Source organism: Chiloscyllium plagiosum, unplaced genomic scaffold (assembly GCF_037043375.1).
Source record: "Chiloscyllium plagiosum isolate Xiang-an unplaced genomic scaffold, Cpla_swu_hap1 HiC_scaffold_6, whole genome shotgun sequence".
NCBI classification, from domain to species: Eukaryota; Metazoa; Chordata; class Chondrichthyes; order Orectolobiformes; family Hemiscylliidae; genus Chiloscyllium; species Chiloscyllium plagiosum.
The window spans coordinates 58,132,797-58,155,687 of record NW_028270144.1 but is presented as its reverse complement, the minus strand read 5'-3'; the positions used below and the strand labels follow the sequence as shown (position 1 = coordinate 58,155,687).

Below are 22,891 nucleotides of genomic sequence, written 5' to 3'. Positions count from 1 at the left end.
CGAGAAAGTGCGGAAGGCAGAGATAAAAGATGTGGATGCCGACTTCGATCTGATCAATAGTGAATGCATAACTAGAATGCATAATAGATTTCCATCCATTAAAAACTTCGCCACTCTAACCGGGTTAGTCAGTTAGTCTTTTCCATATGGCAATATCACAGTAAAGATCTGGTTATTTCTATAAGATTCAGTTCGACTTTTTTTTTTAACCCGTTCCGTTCGTAAATGAGTGGGCGATAAGTTCCGATCATGCCGGAAAACGTGTCGATGCGGACTGGCTCGGCTGTGCTGGGAGGGAGTTCTCGAGCTGCCTGGACAGTGACTGCGCTGTCCAGCGTGCTGATCTTCACCACCGCCGTGGACATCCTGGGAAATTTCCTAGTCATTGTCTCGGTCATTAGGAATAAAAAGCTGAGAAATACCGGTAAGTCAAACGGTTCTCTTAACGCGCAGCAAGTTTGTATCCGACTTCATTTGCAAAAGTCATGTGAAACAGTTTTTCGTGCAGTCGAGATTGCACAGAGTTCAGTACTTCGTGCACCGCAGTCAACGTGACAGTGTCGACTATATTTTTAAAACAAATTTTACCCAGGTGACGTTCTGAATTTAGATCGAACTTGTAAGGACTAAGCACTTGTCAAGGGACCAACAGCTGCTGTAGTAAAATTAGACAAATCGTTGTTTTATGTTAACTGTCACTTGACAATGACTGACCGAAACCTCTAATCAGGATCAAAAACGAGGGCTGGAGAAGCATATGTGGAGAGAAAACAGCTAACGTTTCCAATCGTGACCATTGTTCTGACGAACGGTCACTGCGCTTCAAATAATCACTTCTTTCCACTCTTTACAGAAGCTGCCAGACTTGATGCTGTTTCTCCAATATTCTGTTTTTCTTTCAGAATTCCAGTGTCTGCTGTTCTTTATGTTTCTTTTACCAACTGGTCAGGAGTTGGCTAACATTAAAAAAAAACCCCGATGCACAATTTGTGTAAATAACGACAGACCAAATTGTTGTACTCTAACAGCTCCAAAATTACCGGGACATGTTGAAGGATCCAGCAAAGGAGAGTAGAATAAAGAGGTCATTGTTTAGTTCAGTTCTAGAGTATTAACAAAAATATCCCAGCAATGCTTCGCTGACTCTAGCCCCTAATTCTTTTCACCCTCCTCCAACTGTGAAAGATTAGTTCGAATGTTTTCATAGTGTCTCAAATTATTAAAACTTCCGAGAGTTCCTTTTTAACGCTATGGGATTTATGTTTACAACTTGTTAGGCAACCACATCGACACATAACTCGTAAAATTAAATTAATACGTCGGCGGAAACCTCAAATTGTGACAATTTACTGCCGGTCCATTAACCTTACTCTTCTGCAGCAACCTTTCATTGATCAGATGCTATAGTTCCCACTCTTTGGCACGAAAGTAGGCAACGCCACACAAAACAAAACCTGAATGTGGAAATTCAGTATGCTTCTGAGTGGCTACCAATTTACCATGCAGTACCATGAAGTGCTCGAACACAATTCTTGCTATTTTGTCATATATATAGCGAAATCTTGATCTGCAATCAACCAACCTGAAGGAAAGGTCAAGTAACTATGAATTGCTTCTTCATCATGAAGAATAAAAACATATTGAGTTTGGGTGTACCCAGATAGGTCTGATATAGGAGGGAACATAGCAGGCACTAACAGACAATTAAATCACATTCTGGTCTCTCAACTGAACATGTAGGAGGCTGAGGGGTGACTTTATAAAGGTGAATAAAATCACGACGGGCGTAGATAGGGTGAATAGTTATGGCTTTTTTCCCAAGGCTGGTTAGTCCAAATCTCGTGGGCATAGGTTTAAGGTGAGAGAGAAAAGATTTAAAAGGGACTTGAGGGGTCATCTTTTTATGCAGAAAGTGGTGTGTATGTGGAATGAGCTGCCAGATGAGATGGTGGAGGTAGGTAGAATTAGAATGTTTAAAATGCATCTGGATGGGAACATGAATGTCAAGGGTTTGGAGGGATATGGGCCACATGTTGGATCAAATCAGTTTCGGATATCTGATTGGTATAGAGGAGTTGGACTGAAGAGTCTGTTTCTGTGCTAGATAACTCTAGATTATCTCTATGTATTATCATTGAGGTTTTAATAATTGGAACACAAAATATGCCTCATAAGACAGTGAAAATGTTTAAACAATTACCTACCTAATATATTTTACCTAATGTTGTTCTATTAACAAATCAAATAAATATTTTTCCCAGATATTTGTGTTATTTGAATTTTAAGGCCTGTTCACACATTTACATAGATATTTCATCAACTTCAGTATAAACTAACAATATTTTTGAAACTTAGGAAATTTTTATGTCATTATCCAACCTCTGAGGTAAATCTGGTCTCTCCCTCTCCTGATATCTTCAGATGTCATTTCACTGTTCCAGTGCCTTGTACAATTGTGGTTGTTTAATTACATCCTGTAACTTTTCTGATTTGGGTTGTTTCATGGATTGAATTATGGTGATGGTATGTGAGTAGAAAAAAAAGATCATATTATACCAAAGTGAATGAAGTATTCCTGTATCTATACTTCTCAACTTGTAATTTGCATTAGAAAAGTTTGGTAAGATGAAAAAGACATCTTGGATTCATTGACAGACATATCCTTTATACCAAGTCATCCTCTCCAATCTTTGTAGGCAATTACACAACATCCATTTCAGTTTGTGATAATATTTCATCTGTTGTGGTTCACACCTGTCTTCTAGGTGCATGTCAATTTAAAACTTTCGCTTGGTTTTCTGCTTGTCTTCCTATGTACCCTACATATTATATACACGTACCTATACAATTCCATGTATATATCACATGAATATCTCATGCATACATTAGTTGTATTCACCTGGCACATACTTCTTGCAGTGAAAACAGAATGCCAAATTTATTAATGTAAATAGATTTATGTTGCTTTGAGCTTTTTATATATTGACTTCCCATACTTTACTGGTTGACACTTGCAAAATATTTGAAATCAGATTACGATCTTCATTACAACAGTATTTAAGTGCAGAATTTTGAGTTAATCTTTCACTAAACATTTTCACAGAATGAAAATGTCTCATTCAAGCAGTTTGACTGTTGCTACAATTCACTGGTGTAGCACATTTAAAATCAAGTTCTTTTATTCTTAGAATCATCACAAAAATTAAAGACTGTATGCAAATGCCATTTGCAAAATTACTCAATTTACCTGTTATTTGGAATCAGCTTGTTAGAAAGGTGAGGCCAAGTTTCTATACAGTACATAATATAACTTATGGAATAATAAATATAATTACTATAATAAACTTATTATTTATAATAAATAAATAGATGCTAGCTACAGATAAATAAATATGAATTGTCAACATATGGTTCTGCTAGTTTAAAGCCTACCCCCTTCTTTTAAAAATCCCACTGCCGACACAAACAAAACATAGGTTTTATGGGCAAACAGTTCCTATCCATGCAGTTCACTGAGATGATCATCTTGGCTTGTTAGAACCTGTTGCTCCTCCATCTTCCTTCTCCAGATACTATCATTTGTTTGCATGAGGCACAAGTTCATACTTATAAAGTCTTTGATTAAAAGCCACAGCTTACAGTAAATTAAGGGGAAATAAATTGGCTTTTTTCAGGCTTGAGGTATTTTTTCATTGCAGTGGAAAGTAGTTTTTATCCTTTTCAGATGCCAAATGGCTTCTTCCCAAACATTTACACCCACAGCTATTTAGCTACCTGGGAGCCAATTACATAGTTGGGACGAAATAAAACATAGTTGTGAAGACAGGCAGAAGGCTTTTGTCAAGAGTCAACACACCACAGACTAATCAGTTAATTGTTGCTGACTAAATCTCCCATGACTCCTGTTTGTCTACAGTCACTTCCTTCACTGCTTAAACAAATAGTCTCGTGGGTCAGGTAGATTATTTTAAAATGTGCAGCACAATGCTTGCCTTTTTATTTAACAATCAACCTTTCCCCATTTCAGTACACAGTCAAAAGTACAGAGAAATATAAATTATGTTCTTTAAACTGTAGAGAAATTCTGGAGAATACAAATGCTATCTATCAAATCTATACAACTGATGCTAATTTATTCTTATATTTGCCCTCTTATGAGTCTTTCTCATAAAATCAAGGAAATCTTCATTTTGAGCACAAAGAATAGCTTTCAAACATTATGTTGTATCAAATAGTTGTTTCCACCATTTTTGCTCATTTCACTAATTCCATGATATCACCTACTTCTGCTGCAACATTCCAATCATGCCCAACCATGGAATTGTATCCTGTTGATGATATTTCTCTCATACCATACAATTCAGTGTTTTGCCCCTCCCTTGCCATTCTCATCTCTCCCATAATTCGTATTATGATCCTGGGGTTCAAATAGGTGGACAGCTGGTTTGTGATACAGAGTAATGCTAACCGCATGGCTTTAACTTCTGCACTGGCTGAGGTTACTCTAAAGAACTCTCCTTCTCAACATTTCCCCTTACCTGAGGCATGATGATCTTAAAGTTAAACTATCACCAGTTATCTCTCCAATGAGACAGCATTCCTACTATGTTCCTTGCAGAAAGGATCTCATAGAATCCATTCGGTATGGAAGCAGGCCATTCAGCCCATCAAGTCCACACCAATCCACTGAAGAGCATCCCGCCCAGACCCACCCCATTCCTATAACCATGCATATCCCATGGTTAATGCACCTAGCCTGGACATCCCTCCACACGATGGGCAATTTAGCATGGCCAATCCACCTAACCTGCACATTTTTGCATTGTGGGAGGAAACCAAAGTGCCCAGAGGAACACCACACAGACATGGGGAGAACATACAATTCCACACAGACAGTGGTCGAAGGCTGGAACCAAACTCAAGTCCCTACCACTGTGAGGCAGCAGTACTAACCTTGCCACCCCATTTATGCTTTATTATTCAGCAAGATTGACTTTACAGCACTAATCCACTGCTATATGCATTCTACACACAAGTCTTTAAATACTCCACATTGATCCTCTCACAATATAACAACTTAGCCATGATATTCAGATAAATATCAAACATTTGATATTCATCCCTGATCAAACTAAAATGCAGCCACTGATCTTGAGATGTCTTCTGCACTTGAGTTTATTTGATAGGGGGCTTCTTCTTATAAACCTCTCCAGATATCTACAGACTGAGCAGTGAAGAAATTCTTTGTCGAAACCACATCCTCTTTTGTACTGGGCAGTGTGCCATGTTGTGTGATTTAAATCCCCAGAAAAACAGTCAGCCATCTTGGTAGTTCCTGTGAAAAGGAAATATGCAAGAAGAGTGTTGAGCTTGGGTACATAGAGTCATAGAAATGTACAGCATGGAAACAGACCCCTCAGTCCAATCATCCATGCTGACCAGGTATCCCAACCCAATCTAGTCTCACCTGCCAGCACCTGGCCCATATCCCTCCAAACCCTTCCCATTCATATACCCATCCAGATGCCTTTCAAATGCTGCAATTGAACTAGCCTCCACCACTTCGTCTGGCAGCTCATTCCATACACATATCACCCTCTGAGTGAAAAGGTTGCCTCTTAGGTTTCTTTTATATCTTTCCCCTCTCACCCTAAAGCTATGCCCTCTACCTCTGGAGACGGCAATCTCAGGGAAAAGACTTTGTCTATTTATCCTATCCATGCCCCTCATGCTTTTATAAACCTCTATAAGATCACCCCTCAACCTCCGCACTCAAGGGAAAACAGACCTAGCCTATTCAACCTCTCCTTATAGTTAAAATCCTCCAACCCTGGCAACATCCTTGTAAATCTTTTCTGAATCCTTTCAAGTTTCACAATCTTTCCAATAGGAAGGAGACTAGAGTTGCACGCAATATTTCAACAGTGGCCTAACCAATGTCCTGTACATCCGCTACATGACCTCCCAACTCCTGTACTCAATACTCTGAGCAGTAAAGGAAAGCATACCAATCACCTTCTTTACTATCCTACCTACCTGCGACTCCACTTTCAAGGAGTTATGAACTTGCACTCCAAGGTCTCTTCGTTCAGCAACACTCTCCAGGACCTTACCGTTAAGTATATAAGTCCTGCTAAGGTTTGCTTTCCCAAAATGCAGCACCTCACATTTATCTAAATTAGACTCCACCTGCCACTTCTCAGTCCATTGGCCCATCTGATCAAGATCCCACTGTAATCTGAGGTAATCTTCTTTGCTGTCCACTACACCTCCAATTTTGGTGTCATCAGCAAACTTACTAGCTATACCGCTTATGCTCAGATCCAAATCATTTATATAAATGATGAAAAGTAGTGAACCCAGCACCAATCCTTGTGGCACTCCACTGGTCACAGGCCTCCAATCTGAAAAACAACCCTCCACCACCACCCTCTGTTTTCTACCTTTGAGCCAGTTCTGTATCCAAATGGTGAGTTCTCCTGTATTACATGAGATCTAACCTTGCTCACCAGTCTCCCATGGGGAACCTTGTCGAATGCCTTACAGAAGTTCACAATCATGTCTACGCTCTGCCCTCATCAATCCTTTTTGTTACTTCTTCAAAAAACTCAATCAAGTTTGTGAGACATGATTTCCCATCCATAAAGCCATGTTGACGATCCCTAATCAGTCCTTGCCTTTCCAAATACATGTACATCCTGTCCCTCAGGATTCCCTCCAACAACTTGCCCACCACCAATGTCAGGCTCACTGGTCTATAATTCCCTGGCTTGTCCTTACCACCTTGCTTAAACAGTGGCACCTTGTAAGCCAACCTCCAATCTTCTGGCACATCACCTGTGACAATCAATGACACAAATATCTCAGTAAGAGGTCCATCAATCACTTCCCTAGCTTCCCACAGAGTTTAGAATACTTACAGTGTGGAAATAGGCCCTTCGGCCCAACAAGTCCACACCGACCCGCCGAAGTGCAACTCACCCAGACCCATTCCCTTACATTTACTCCTTCACCTAACAGTACGGGTAATTTAGCATGGCCAATTCACCTAACCTGCACATTTTTTGGATTGTGGGAGGAAACCGGAGCACCCGGAGGAAACCCACACAGACACGGGGAGAATGTGCAAACTCCACACAGAGAGTCGCCTGAAGCAGGAATTGAACCCGAATCTCTGGAGCTGTGAGGCAGCAGTGCTAACCACTGTGCCACCTTGCTGCCCAGTTCTAGGGTACACCTGATCAGGTCGTGGGGATTTATCCACTTTTATGTGTTTCAAGACATCCAGCACTTCCTCCTCTGTAATGTGGACATTTTTCAAGATGTCACCATTTATTTCCCTACATTCTATATCTTCCATGTCCTTTTCCACAGTTAATATTGATGCAAAATACTTGTTTAGTATCTGCTCAATCTCCTGTGGCTCCACCCACAGGCCACCTTGCTGAGCTTTGAGGGGCCCTATTCTCTCCCGAATTACCTTTTTGTCCTTAACGTATTTGTAAAAATCCTTTGGATTCTCCTTAACTCAATTTGCCAAAGCTATCTCATTCTCTTTTTGCCATCCTGATTTCTCTCTTAAGTATACTCCTATTGCATTTATACTCTTCTAATAATTCACTTGATCTTTCCTGTCTATACTTTACTATGCATCCTGCTTTCTCTTAATCAAACCCTCAATTTCTTTAGTCATCCAACATTCCCTATACTTACTAGCTTTTCCTTTCACCCGAACAGGAATACTTTCTGTGGACTCTCGTTATTTCATTTCTGAAGGCTTCCCATTTTCTAGCGGACGTCTGCGCCCAATCAGCTTTTGAAAGTTTTTGCCTAATACCATCAAAATTGGCCTTCCTCCAATTTAGAACTTCAACTTTCAGATCTGGTCTATCCTTTTCCATCATCATTTTAAAGCTAATAGAATTATGGTCGCTGGCCCCAAAGTGTTCCCCCACTGACACCTCAGTCACCTGTCCTGCCTTATTTCCTAAGAGTAGGCTAAGCTTTGCACCTTCGCTAGTAGGTACATCCACATACTGAATCAGAAAATGTTCTTGTACACACTTAACAAATTCCTCTCCATCTAAACCCTATGACAGTCCCAGTCTATGTTTGGAAAGTTAAAATCCCCTACCATTACCACCCTATTATTCTTACAGATAACTGAGATCTCCTTACAAATTTGTTTCTCAATTTCCCTCTGACCATTAGGGGGGGGTCTACAATACAATTCCAATAAGGTGATCATCCCTTTCTTATTTCTCAGTTCCACCCAAATAACTTCCCTGGATGTATTTCCAGGAATATCTCCCTCAGTACAGCTGTAATGCTATCCCTTATCAAAAACGCCACTCCTCCTCATCTCTTGCCTCCCTTTCATTCCCTCCTGTAACATCCGTATTCTGGAATGTTAAGCTGCCAGTCGTGACCATCCCTGAGCCATGTTTCTGTAATTGCTATGATATCCCTGAGCCATGTTACTAACCAAGCCCTGAGTTCATCTGCCTTCCCTGCTCAGCCTCTTGCATTGAATAAATGCAGTTTAATTTATCAGTCCTACCTTGTTCTCTGCTTTGTCCCTGTCTGCCCTGACTGTTTGACTCACCTTTGTTCTCAACTGTACCAGTCTCAGATTGAAATCTTGCCTCACTATCTCCCTGGGTCCTAACTCCCACCCACCCCGCACCCCCCCCCCCCACCTTATTAGTTTAAATTCTCCCGAGCAGCTCTAGCAAATCTCCCTGCCAATATATTAGTCCCCTTCCAATTTAGATGCAATCCGTCTTTCTTGTACAGGTCACTTCTACCCCATAATAGCTTCCAATGATCCAAAAATGGGAATCCTTTTGCCATACACCAGCTCCTCAGCCATGCATTCATCTGCTCTATCCTCCTATTCCTGCCCTCACAAGATCGTAGCACCAGGAGTAATCCAGATATTCCTACTCTCGAGGACCTCCTTTTTAAATCCCTGCCTAACTCTCTGAAATCTCCCTTCAGAATCTCAACCTTTTCCCTTCCTATGTCGTTGGTTCCAATGTATACAATGACCTCCTGCTATCCCCTCTCCCCCTTGAGAACATTCTACACCATCTCTGAGATATCCTTGATCTTGGGACCAGGAAAGCAACACACCTTTCTGATTTTTCACTGATGAGCACAGAAACGTCAGTCTGTATCTTGGACTAGAGAGTCCCCTAACACAATCGATCACTTGGAACCCGACGTACCTTTCATTACATTAGAACCAGTCTTAATACCAGAAATTTGGCTGTTCATGCTATACTCCCATGAGAATCCATCACCCCCTACATTTTCCAAAACAGCATACTTGTTTGAAATTGGGATTGCCACAGAAGACTCCTGCACTAACTGCCTACCTCTCTTACCTTTCCTGGAGTTAACCCATCTATGTGACTGTATCTGAGACCTCCCTCCTTCCTATAACTGCCATCCATCATATCCCCTTGCTCTTGTCGATTCCTCATTGCCTCTAACTGCCTCTCCAATCGATCCTTTCAATCCGATAGGATTCACAACCAACGTCATTTATTGCATATATAATCCTCAGTAACCTGTAAACTCTGCCTAAACTCCCACATCTGACAAGAAGAGCATGTCACTCTCCTAAAGGTCATTTTTGCTTCTTTCAATCTACAGACCCAGAAAATAGCACTGTCTATTTCTCAACAAAACACAGCTCCATGTTAAATGAATACTCTTGATTAAACTTAAAATATAAGCCAAGAGACATAGCTCAATAAAACATATAATCAAGAAAGAACCCACTCTACTCACTACTGCAGACTTATTTTAAGGCCACGCTTAAAATCCACATCTCCACTTCTCTGCTGTGACAGCTCCCTGACAGGTTCCTCCAAGATCAGCTGTGAAGTTCACTGTTTTTTTTAATTTTTCCAGACACACTCCAATGTCCAGCAATGCCTGAATTCAACAGTAAAGGCAGCAATTGTTAGCAATGTGGGTTTCTTTCTCTCTCTTTCTCCTGCACTGACCTCACCACATGCTTCCTTTGTCTGTTCTTCTCCCTTTTAAAATTGCTGTTGTTTTGACATTTTTTTCTCCAAAGTTCCAAAACAATGTAACAGCATATAAAACATTAATTGCTGCTCTTCGAATTCAAGGAAATCACCTCCAACATCTGAAATACCTCAAAAAAGGAGCAGCTGTTACAGACAGAAATTTTTCCGTCCTCCATAGTGGTAAGGTGAAATAGGCGTAGGATTCCAGGGATAGAGGGTGCCAAGTAAGTAGTCAGATAGGTCCCAGAGTGCTGGGTAAGTTATAGAGTACTTAGGATAGGCTTAGTTTGGAAGGGGTAATGTTAAGGCTAGCACCAGGATGAGGCAGTGAGGAGTCACCTGGGTATAGGATGTCAGACCAATGGGATGGGAGCTAGCAGTGTGTTCTGCATTGAGGAAGAGCTTGTCAGGTCAGGCACTGAGGCATTTTATCAGTGGGGAATCAGGCTGGCATTGTTGAGTGTCAAGTCCGAGGACAAGGTCAGGCTAACATTGGGTGTGTTAGGTTCTGATCAATTTGGAAGTCAAGGCTTCAGGGATGTCAGGTCCATGAAGGATGGGGATAGTGGAATTATTTTTGATGAGTGGTGATTTTGGTTGGGGATGTGAATATCAAGGGTCTGGGACATTGTAAGGTGTTGGTGCAATGTAATTGGAAAGGTGAGTAGTGAGTCGGTAAATTAGTAAGCCCATGAATTGGTGATTCAGATGTTCGGGTTAATAGTTGCTCAGGATTTAGAGTAGGTTTTTAACCCTCTAATCTTTCTTAGGTAGCTATTAAACTGCACAGAGTTGGAATCTTCTGAATTCTCTGACTTTGTTGGATTTTGTTTAAGAGTTCCAGCCACAGAGGAATTGCCCACCAGAATCTTAAATTTCCCAAGCAATTCCCACAGATCCTGCTGTGTCTTGGATTCTGCATGGCCTGGACAAGCACCTCCAGTCTACATTCATAAATGACCCTTTGGCATCAAATTATCTGGGCCATCAGATGTGTGGGCATGTAATCACAATGAAGCTGAAATTTACAGGGGGGGTGGGGGAACTATGCAACATCAGCAGATAAATTCAACAGAGAAAGAAACTCTTAACCAACATCCGGTTACCCAAATTTGGATGTTGCTATGGTGATTTGAGGGACCAGCCGATTGGAATATATAAGCTTTCCCACAGCTTAAGGTTACCATCTACCTCTTTCTATTAATTCTAATAGTTCACTAGCTAGCTTTGAAGATTTTTTTAATTTGATTTCAGGATGTGACAGTCACTGATTGGATATTTTGAGCTTCAATTTGGAAAATGTCTCTCTGCCAGGTTGGACAGGCGTGGGGAATGACTGATAGATTTACTTACATGTAACTGTGATCAGAGTGAACTTGTATCTAGAATCAGGCATAGGGCAGAATAGACAATCATGACAATGCTGCCTGTTGTGAAGGCAGCACATTAGAATTCATTATGGGCTGAAGGACCTGTTCCTGTGCTGTTCAGAATGCATTTTCTGATGACTTTACATTTGCCAATGGCAGGCACTTCTGTACACCCCCAAAGTAAAGAAAGCTTCAGATTAACAGTTATACCATTTCAGGAGCAAATTCAAGGTCACCTCAATCCAAATAAGGTCTCAAGGATACATACAGTCATAGAGTCATAGAGATGTACAGCATGGAAACAGACCCTTTGGTTCAACTTGTCCATGCCATCCAGATGTCTTAAATTAATCTAGTCCTATTTGCCAACATTTGGCCCATATCCCTCTAGCCCCTTCCTATACATATGCCCATCCAGATGACTTTTCATGTGACAACACCAAACATTTCCCAGCCACTGGAGAGCCACAATGAGAAATATAAGGTTACTTAGAATCATAGTGACATAGAGATGTATAGCATGGAAACAGACCCTTCAGTCCAACTGGCATCTGGCCCATATCCCTCCAAACCCTTCCTATTCATATACCCATCTAAATGCCTTTTAAATCTTGCAATTGTATTAGCCTCCACCACTTCCTTTGGCAACTCTTTCCATATACGCACCACCCTCTGCTGAAAAAGTTGCCCTTCAGGTCTGTTTTATATCTTTCTCCTCTCACCCTAAACTTATGCCCTCTAGTTCTGGACTCACCCACCCCACGGAAGAGCCTTGTGTATTTATCCTATCTGTGCCCCTCACAATTTTATAAACCTCTATAAGGTCACCCCTCAGCCTCTGACGCTCCAGGGAAAACAGCCCCAGCCTATTCAGCCTCTCCCTATAGCTCAAATCCTCCAACCCTGGCAACATTCTTGTAAATCTTTTCTGAACCCTTTCAAGTTTCACAACATCTTTCATAAATGGAAGCACTAGCATTATAAACATGGTGAAACACATTGCAGAGTTAATACTATTTGTGTGCAATATAGTTTAAACATTCTCAGAAATAAATCTGTTTGTAGTTTTGGATAATGTATCAGCAGATAACAAAAACAGGATCTTATACAGGATCTTCCTTCCATACAAAAGTGAGGAGACAATGGACTAGAGGTATTGTCACAGGGCTATTAATCAGGAGATCCAGATAATGTCCTGGGGACCTAGATTCAAATCTTACCAAGACTAGATGGTGGAACTTGAATTCAATAAATGCCTGGAATTAAATTGTCCAACGATAACCATAAACTCACTGTTGGGAAAAGCCCATCTGGTTCACTAATGTCTGTTAGGGAAGGAAACTGCTATCCTTACCTAGTCTGGCCTACATGTAATTCCAGATCCACAGTAATGTGGTTGACTGGCCTAAGGGGTTGGCAATAAATGCTGGCCTAGCCAGTGACACTCTTGTCCCATGAATAAATTTTTAAAAAAACACAGGCCATTTGGTCCAATCTGTCTTTGCAGGTCTTTATGCTGTAATCGAGCATCAGCATAATCAGAAAATGTGCTTACTCGTCTCTCTCGTTCTTATTAAGTTCCCCTAAAATGCACCAATATCATTCTCCTCAGTCATTCTCTGTGATAATAAGTTCTACATTCTCACCGTTCTTCTGAATTCCCTATCAAATTCATTAGTGACTACCTTATCTTACTGCCACAAGGTATACATTTCTCCAAAATGTTCTCTTTCTATTCTCTCTGCCAAAACATTTTATAGTATGAAACACTTACATAAATCACCCATGTTTGCTTTTTTCAAGAATGATTAGACCCAACCTCTCCATCCTGTCTTGATATGTATCCCCATGTATTTCTTGTCAATATTCTTTGTATCCTCTACTTTGTTATCCTTTGTATATGTGGCATTCAGAACTGGAGACAGTACTATAATGTGTGGAATATGCTGCTTGGGAGAAGGGTAGAAACTGATTGCATAGGGAGTTTCAAAAGAAAACTGGATATATATTTGAAAGGGCTGAAGTTAGAGGATTACGGAGATAGTCCCATTCTCCAGCCCTATCTTGGTAGCTCTTTTGGGTGCTTGTACAGATATGATGGGTTGAATGGCTTTCTTCTGTACGGTAAGATTCTGATTCTATGGTACATGAGATCCTAATATGGTTCAATATATATTTAGCATGAGTTCCCTACTTTTTAATTCTATACCTTTAGAAATAAAGCTTAATGCCATCTTATTTTTAGCAGCCTTGCTAATGTGTGACATAGCCTTTAGTGATTGACCTATTTGCATTCCAAGTTCTTTCAGTTTGTCTACATCACCTTGACTATTTTCCTCCTCAATATGGCATCATTGACAAATTTAGAATTGTATTGATTCAAAGTTAAAATCGATACTATAAATTTTGAATAGTAGTTACCATTTCACACCATCTAAAACAGTGAAAATTGACCTTTATCTCCAACTGTCTGCGTCAGAGGTTCAGAACAGTTCTGAAGAAGAGTCATACTGGACTCAAGGTGTTAATATTGTTTCTTTCCCCATAGATGCTGCCAGACCTGCTGAGTTTCTTCAGAATTCTCTGTTTGGTCAGATTTCCAGCATCTGCAGTATTTTGACTTTATATGAATAACACAGCTATTCTTTATCATGATTTGCATGGATAGCTGGACAGTAGTGTATTCTTTTACAAAGGTTAATAAAATACTATGAAGGATACTATCTTCAGAGGGTTGTGCACTGGAGGTAATCCCCTTTTTTCACTTATTGTCCCATAACCCAATCTTCACCCACTACTATGAGGTTTGCAATCCCTCCACACCCAATGCACTAGGTTTATCCTCAGCCAGATTCATGGTTTCCTGCAGTCCCAGTATTACATGTCACTAAGCATGTGAGCTGCCCAATCAGATTGGCTGACACTTCCAGATGATGGGACCTCCTCTGTCTCACACTTCAATCTGCCCACGGTGTGTTATGACTGAAAAGTGATCTTTCTAATCTGTGAGCTTGCCACTGACATTATATCAACTCAGCAAAGAGGAAAAGCAATGCCTCTACTATCTTTTAGATTCTTTTAAAATGCAACGATGCATTATTCTCCTTGCTGAGTTTCAGTTAATTCAATACTGTAGTGATTGTAATGAGGTCAGCAAGGTGGACCTCATAGAATGTGTTCCCTGACTGAGGCTGTTAACCTAATCCAATCAGCGAGCCCTGGAAGACAGATAAGAACAAGAGTTTGCCACTGGGCGGTGGGGATCCCTAGTGGAGGGCCCTCTACGCGGGAGTCCTCCCCCTTTCTCTCGGGGATCTGGGGTGGAGGGTGCTGCACGCAGCGGTCCCCTGCAACCGCAGATTGCGGTGGTTCACGGACTCCCAGCCCAACTGCTTGTTCTGTGGCGCTGTGGAGTCCGTGGACCATGTATATATTGGGTGTGGGCGTTTGCACTCCCTTTTTGATTTTCTGAAAAATCTTCTCCTCTGTTTTTGGCTGCACTTCAGTCCCACGCTCCTGATCTTTGGGCACCCGGTACGGAGGAGGGAGGGCAGGTCTGAAGACGTCCTCGTGGGTCTGCTCCTGGGCCTGGCCAAACTGGCCATTAACAAGTCCAGGCAGCGGGCCGTGGAGGGGTTATGTTAGAGCCCGGGTGTCCTTGGAGAAGGAGCACGCGGTGTCCACCAACACCCTGGAGTTGTTCAGGGAGAGGTGGGCGCCGCAGGGAGTGGAGTGCATCATTTCTCCCTCCAATTCTATTTTGATTTAGTCCCTACCCTCCCTTTCACTGTTTTGATCACACAGCACTGTCCCTTGATGTGAAGGGCAGTGCTTGTCACTGGCCACCCGGGTGTTTTCCTATCTTCCTGGTGGTGGAAATTGAATAAAGATTCGTGCACTTTGTCTTTCACTGTGTCTCACACCTGCACACACACACCATGGGTTCTGGGGATAAAATAAGCACTACCGCACTTAGGTGGTAGTGTGGGGGTTAAAATAAAAAAAAAGAAAAAAAAAAGAACAAGAGTTTGCGGTGGGGATCCCTAGTGGAGGGCCCTCTACGCGGGAGTCCTCCCCCTTTCTCTCGGGGATCTGGGTTGGAGGGTGCTGCACGGAGCGGTCCCCTGCAACCGCAGATTGCGGTGGTTCACGGACTCCCAGCCCAACTGCTTGTTCTGTGGCGCTGTGGAGTCCATGGACCACGTATATATTGGGTGTGGGCGTTTGCACTCCCTTTTTGATTTTCTGAAAAATCTTCTCCTCTGTTTTTGGCTGCACTTCAGTCCCACGCTCCTGATCTTTGGGCACCTGGTACGGAGGAGGGAGGGCAGGTCTGAAGACCTCCTCGTGGGTCTGCTCCTGGGCCTGGCCAAACTGGCCATCAACAGGTCCAGGCAGCGGGCCGTGGAGGGGGGTCGTTAGGGCCGACTGCCTGCCCCTCTTCCGCGGTTACGTTAGGGCCCGGGTGTCCTTGGAGAAGGAGCACGCAGTGTCCACCAACACCCTGGAGTTGTTCATGGAGAGGTGGGCGCCGCAGGGAGTGGAGTGCATTATTTCCCCCACCAACTCTATTTTGATTTAATTCCTGCTCTCCCCTTCACTGTTTTGATCACACAGCACTGCCCTTTGATGTGAAGGGCACAGCTTGTCACTGGCCACTCGGGTGTTTTCCTTCCTTCGTGGTGGTGGAAATTGAATAAAGATTCGTACATCTTGTGTCCCTCACTGTGTCTCACACCTGCACACACACTATGGGTGCTGGGGAAAAAATAAGCACGACCGCAGTTAGGCGGTAGTGTGGGGGTTAAGGAAAAATAAAAGAACAAGAGTCAGTAGACTGCTGTTGCACACCGTCCACCTCTTCTCCCTCATCCACCATCCGGACACACCTTGGCATGTCCATTTGCCACCGGGCGGTGGGGATCCCCAGTGGAGGGCTCTCTACACGGGAGTCCTCCCCCTTTCTCTCAGGGATCTGGGGTGGAGGGTGCTGCATGTAGCGATCCCCTGCAACCACAGATTGCGGTGGTTCACGGACTCCCAGCCCAACTGCTTGTTTTGTGGTGCTGTGGAGTCTGTGGACCACGTGTATATTGGGTGTGGGCGTTTGCATTCCCTTTTTGATTTTCTTAAAAACCTCCTCCTCTGCTTTTGGTTGCACTTCAGTCCCATGCTCCTGATCTTTGGGCACCCGGTATGGAGGAGGGAGGGCAGGTCTGAAGACCTCCTCGTGAGTCTGCTCTGGGCCTGGCCAAACTGGCCATAAACAGGTCCAGGCAGCGGGCCGTGGAGGGGGTTGTTAGGGCCGACTGCCTGCCCCTCTTCCGCGGTTACGTTAGGGCCCGGGTGTCCTTGGAGAAGGAGCACGCAGTGTCCTCCAACACCCTGGAGTTGTTCAGGGAGAGGTGGGCGCCGTAGGCAGTGGAGTGCATTATTTCCCCCTTCAACTCTATTTTGACTTAATCCCTGCCCTCCCCTTCACTGTTTTGATCACACAGCACTGCCCTTTGATGTGAAGAGCACTGCTTGTCACTGGCCACTCGGGTGTTTTCCTATCTTCCTGGTGGTGGAAATTGAATAAAGATTCGTGCACCTTGTGTTTCTCACTGTGTCTCACGCCTGCACACAGACACCATGGGTGCTGGGGTAAAATAAGCACTACCGCACTTAGGCAGTAGTGTGGAGATTTTAAAAAAAAGAAGAAAAAAAAGAAATAAACAGGAGTGTTAGAGGTTCTGTTCACTCTGGAAAAAAAGAGAAAAAGAAGAAGAAAAAATAAAGAAAAAAATAAACAGGAGTGTTAGAGGTTCACTCTGAGAGCTGGCTAAAATAAAAAAGAACAAGAGTCAGACATCTTGTTCACTCTGAGAACCTGCTGTAAGGGAGCTGGATCAGTGTCAAGGACTTTCAAAATGTAAGTAAAGGGTGATTTATTGACAGGATACTGGCCACTGTGGAGTTATTTCAGTGGCAACAAGAGCAAAGCATGTTCCTGAAGAAATTTGTTCAAAACGGTCGCCTTTGAGGTGGGGTAAGAATCTCTGGCTTCATGAAGTTATTTGGGAAGCTTGACCCGTTTGACCCTGCGGTTGAAGTCTAGTCCCAGAATGTGGAAAGAATGCATTTTTTTCCCAGGCAAATGATATTGGGGCAGATGAAAAGCAAAAGAAAATTCTCCTGAAAGCTTGTGGACCTACAGCTTTTTTGGTTATTAGGAGCCTAATTTTTCCTGATAATAAAACATGAGTTGACAGATTTAGTTAAGGAATATTACAACCCCAAGCTTCCTCTAATTCTGACATGTTATTGGTTTTATTCAGCAATTCAAGAACTAGGGGAATCTGTATTGGGATTTTTGACTAGGTTAAGATGACTGGCATAGGCATGTGACTTTGTTTTAGTTCCTAATGAGACTGTGTGGTATTTGAGATTAATGACCTAAAAATGTCTACCAGTTGAGACCCACCTGGACTTCAAACAGGCAATGCAACTGGCTTTATTGTTGAAAAATGTGGCAAGTGGAACATATGAGTTACAGGGTATTCCAATATAAGTGTACACTCTTACCAGCCTGACTAATTTGGGGAACACCATTTGAGTGAAGGCTAGGTCAGCCCACAGCCAAGCCCCAAAACAAAGCCAAGCTTTGAGTAAATGGTTAAAATTTTCATCAGGATTGAGGCTAGCAAGGCACTGTCGTTGCTGCCAGTGTGCGGACTTGAGACAGCAAAGAAATTCCTCTAGATCTAAACTGAGTAAGAGAACTCATATGCCAGTATACAGGAGAGTGAACACCCTGGAAAGTCCACCTACATCTCGTTTGGATGCTTAATAATATCCAAATCAAAATAATCATCTGGCTAAATGGTCACCCAGTTCTAATGGAGATCGATACTGGTGAAGCTGTTTCAGTGATTGCAGAACCAGTTTTTAAAATTTGCTTTGAAATCCAACTGTTAAGTTTTTGCAAGACCTTGGCTAAACTAGAACCTACACTGATAAACTTTACAGATTAAGCGCACAACTTAAATTCTGGTCGCATAAAGAAGCAGCTAGTTCAGTTACCACTGATTGGAGTTAAAGGCTCGGGCCCAAGCTTGATGGGGTGAAATTGGTTGAGGTTGGCTCAACATTTTTCAGTTATAAACTGGCTGCCTGAGTGAAATTCTAAACAAATACCTGGACTTTTTTCAGGAAGGGCTAGGGATCAATATAAATGCCAGAGGAAACATCACAGGAGCGCTTCACAGGAGGGTCCCAAGCACTGAGGATGTCACCTAGACAGGGGACGAAACGCCTGCAACACAAATTTCCAGCTTGGCGAACAGAACCACAACAATAAGCACCTGAGCCACAAATCTTCTCACAAACTTTGAGGGCTAGGGACTATCAAAGGAGCCAACACCACCTTGCATGTTGACCTCGAAACAATTCCACAATTCTGCAAGGCACACCCAGTGCCATTTACCTTACAGGCAAAGTAGAAGCTGAAATCAGAAGGCTGGAAAGTGAAGAATTATCAAACCGGTCCAGTTTGCAGAATGGGCAGCACCGGTCATACTAATTGTGAAGGTCAATGGGTTGGTTCACTTTTGCGGGGATTTAAAAACATGCTAAACTGCTTTTCATAGCTGTTATGAAATCCCTCACATTGAGAATTTATACAGAAGGTTTGCAGGGAAGCTGTCATTCACAAAGCTGGCATGAGCCATGCATACTTGCAATTGCTGTTAGCTGAGTATTCCCAGAAGTAGGGTACAACTAATACCCATAAGGGTTTGGACCAATATATGAGATTGCCATCTGGCGTAGCATCAACCTCATTAGCGGATGATGGAAAACATTTTACAAGGTCTACCCAATGTCCACATTTATCTGGATGTCATGCTACTAACAAGGAAGACCAATAAGGAGCACTTAGAGAAAATGCACATAGTCCTTTGATGTTTCTCCCAACTGAGTACATGCCTTAGAAGGGGAAAATGTGTGCTCTAGACACCCTTAGTTACCTATTTGGGCGACATTGTTGACAAGACTGGGTTACATCTGTTGGAAGATGAAGTGAGGTGATCAAAAGTGCCCTGGCTCCTACGTCTGTACCAGAATGTACGAATTTCTTTGCCCTGGTTAATTATTACAGGAAATGCAGCCTTGGTAATGGTCACAAAGCCAAGCCATAGCTTTCAGATTAGTGAAGAAACAGCTATGATCTTCTCAGGTGTTGGCACACTACGATCCTAAGCAAGATAAAGTTTTGACATTTACCTCCCTGGATAGGAACAGGGTAGTAATAGCTTGTAGGTGGCCCAATGGCGAGGAACACCCAACAGTATATGTGTCTAAGACTAATACAGAGCATAACTACATCCAGTTAGAGAAGGGAGGTTTGGTGGTCATATTTGGAATCAGTTTCACCAATATTTTTACAGGCATAAATTTGTAATAATAAGACCACAAACTATGCTAGGTTTACATAAAGAGTACAAGGCAATGGTGCCCGTTGCTTCAGGCTGTATTCCATGGTGGGCTTTATTACTAGGTGTGTATAATTACAAGTTGGAACATAGTTTGGGCCAAGTACGAGTGGCGAATGGATTGAGCTGCCTCCTGCTGGCAGATACACCATTGATAGTAGCACCACGATAAGAGTCCATGGTGGTTTTAAATTTCATGGACACACTTCCAGACACAGCTGATAATATCAAACCTGGGACACAGAAATAGCTGGTCCTAGCAAAACTGAAACAGCTTTTGGAGATGAGGAAAACCAAAGCACTGTCACAACCTGAATTGAAAGCTTTATAGAGACAAGCTTTTTCCCAGGGTGAAGGATTCAATAACGCGAGGTCATGCTTTCAAGGTGAGAAGTGGAAAGTTGAAGGGGGATACATGCAGCAAGTACTTCAAAGAGAGGGTGGTGGGCATTTGGAACGCGTTGCCAACAGAGGTGGTAGAGGCAGGCACGGAAGATTCATTTAAGATGTGTCTGGATAAATGCATGAGTAGGTGGGGAGTAGAGGGTCACAGATGCTTAGGAATTGACCAACAGGTTTAGACAGTACATTTGTATCAGCTCAGGCTTGGAGGGCCAAAGGGCCTGTTCCTGGGCTGTAAATTTTCTTTGTTCTTTCTTTGTTCTTAGATCAGAGAATCCATATTACCATAACCTATGACATTATTTAAGGGAGCAAGAGTAATTGGCTTGAGCAAAGGTTGCCATCAGTTATCGGTTGGACTCCACAAGGGTCATCCAGGGATTTCCAAAATAAAGATTGTTGGTGAGAAGTTATGTCTGGTGACCAGGATTGGATACAGACATAGCTGTGTTGATGGGGCAGTGAGCACAAGACAAAAATTACAGCCACATTCATGGGGATGGCTTGGTAAACCTTGGAGTCAGTTACACATCAACTGTGCAGGTCCTTTCATGAGCTCAATATTCTTAGTCATTATGGATGCCCACTCAAAGTGCCTGCATGTGCATAGAGTTGATTCTACAGACAAGGGGATGACAATAGAAAAATTCTGCGCATCTTTTGCAATACATGGACTCCCAAAAGCGTTGGTCACAAATAACAAGCCATCCGTTGCCAGTAGGGAATTTGAGTTTGCCTAAAGTTGAATGGCAAATGACAAATGAGGATAGCTCCATGTCACCAATCATCCAATTGTCTGGCAGAAAGAGCAGTCCAAACTTTGAAGACACAGTAAAAGAAACAGCCCACAGCTTCACAAGATACCAAACTGTCCCAGTTCCTTTGTTATATGACTATTCCTCATGCAGAGGTACCTCCAGCAGAGTTGCTAATGGGGAGAAGACTCAGCACCCAGGTTAAATCTGACCTTCTTGGACCTGGGAGGAAGGATGATAGAATCAGGAATGCTAATACCAGACACAAGACTCCGCTAAGCAAGTGAAACAGTTTACTTCAGGGAACATAGTTTGGTGCAGGAGCCATAGGAATGAACCAGGTCCAAGAAAGTAATTGTGGCGGTCCTGAACAAACGAGTGTACCATATGAAAGCTGCAAACTCACAAACAGTGTGGGAACAAAACATGGCTTCCTGACAGCCTTTCCCAGAACCCGTGGGTTCTCCCTCTCCATAAAGTGTTGAAGTTACCTCGGAAACTGAGATGGACATAGTGGATGTCACTTCCTTGATGCTTTGCTGCCTGAAAAAGAGAATGAATTTCTTCTGAGATGCTTCTTGCATAAAAAGTACATTACTGTGTTTTACACACTACACGAGGCGGAGTTGGGGGAACCTGATGCAATGCTAAAATACCCCAGGAGGAGCTACAAGAAAAAAGAACTAGCCTATGATCTTGGACTCAGAGGGGGAGGGATTAAATCATTGTAATGAAAATAGCCAGGTGGACCCCACAGAATGTGTGTTCCTTTAATTGGGACTGCAAATCTGGTACAATCAAGGACCTCTGGCTGATAGATATAAATATGAGTGTCTCCGCAGTTATGTTAGAGCCCGTGCATCTCTGGAGAAGGAGCACGCGGTGTCCACCAACACCCTTTAGTTGTTCAGGGAGAGGTGGGCACCGCAGGGAATGGAGTGCATTATCTCCCCTTCCAATTCTATTTTGATTTAATCCCTGCCCTCCCCTCCACTGTTTGATCACACAGCAGTGCCCTTTGATGTGAAGAGCATTGCTTGTCTCTGGCCACTCGACTGTTTCCTTTCTTCCCGGTGGTGGAAATTTAATCAAGATTTGTACATCTGCTGTCTTTCACTGTGTCTTACATCTGCATGCACACAACGTGGTTGCTGGGGAAAAATATAGCACTACTGCAGTTAAGCGGTAATGTTTGGGTTTTAAAAAAAAGGAGTGTCAGGGGTTTGTTCACTCAAAGAAAAAGAAAAAAAAGAACAGAATTGTCAGACATCTTGCTCACTCTGAGAGCTGGCTCTGAGGGAGCTGGAATCAGTGGAGTGAAGGACTCTGCTCTTTCAAGAGAAGAGAGGAGACTGATTTTTGTTGGGGTCCTCGCTTTAAAGAGGAGTAAAAAAAATAGGTGTCAGAGTCCTGCTCACTTTGAGGGAGCTGGATCAGTGTCAAGGACTCACCAATTCTGTCAGATTCTGAGTTGGCTGCCCACATTCAATGTGTATTGCTGCTGTTGGTTTCTGTTTTTTTGGGGGAAACCTGATTCCTGAACTGGATGATCCACACAGCCAACTTGTTAACTGGTATTCCTTTTCTATTGAGGAATCATTTTCAAACTGCCTGATTTACACTTTCAAAGTGTTTCAGGTGTATTTCAGTTCTCATTAGGATGTGGAAGCATTGGAAAAGGTGCAGAGAAGATTTACCAGGATGTTGCCTGGTCTGAAGGGAAGGTCTTCTGAGGAAAGGCTGAGAGACTTGGGTCTGTTCTCATTAGAAAGAAGAAGGCTAAGAGGGGATTTGATAGAGACATACAATATTATCAGAGGATTAGATAGGGTAGACAGTGAAAGTCT

General features: G+C 42.7%; 1 protein-coding gene across 1 annotated transcript in view; it reads left to right on the top strand.

Annotated features, from left to right (window-relative positions):
• The first annotated feature begins 249 nt into the window (after positions 1-249).
• The window catches only part of mtnr1bb (melatonin receptor 1Bb), a 54,973-nt gene continuing 32,331 nt past the window's right edge, over positions 250-22,891 (top strand). The window contains exon 1 of the mRNA XM_043692692.2: positions 250-424. Coding sequence (XP_043548627.2) covers positions 250-424 — 175 coding nt within the window. The remainder of the gene's footprint in view (positions 425-22,891) is intronic.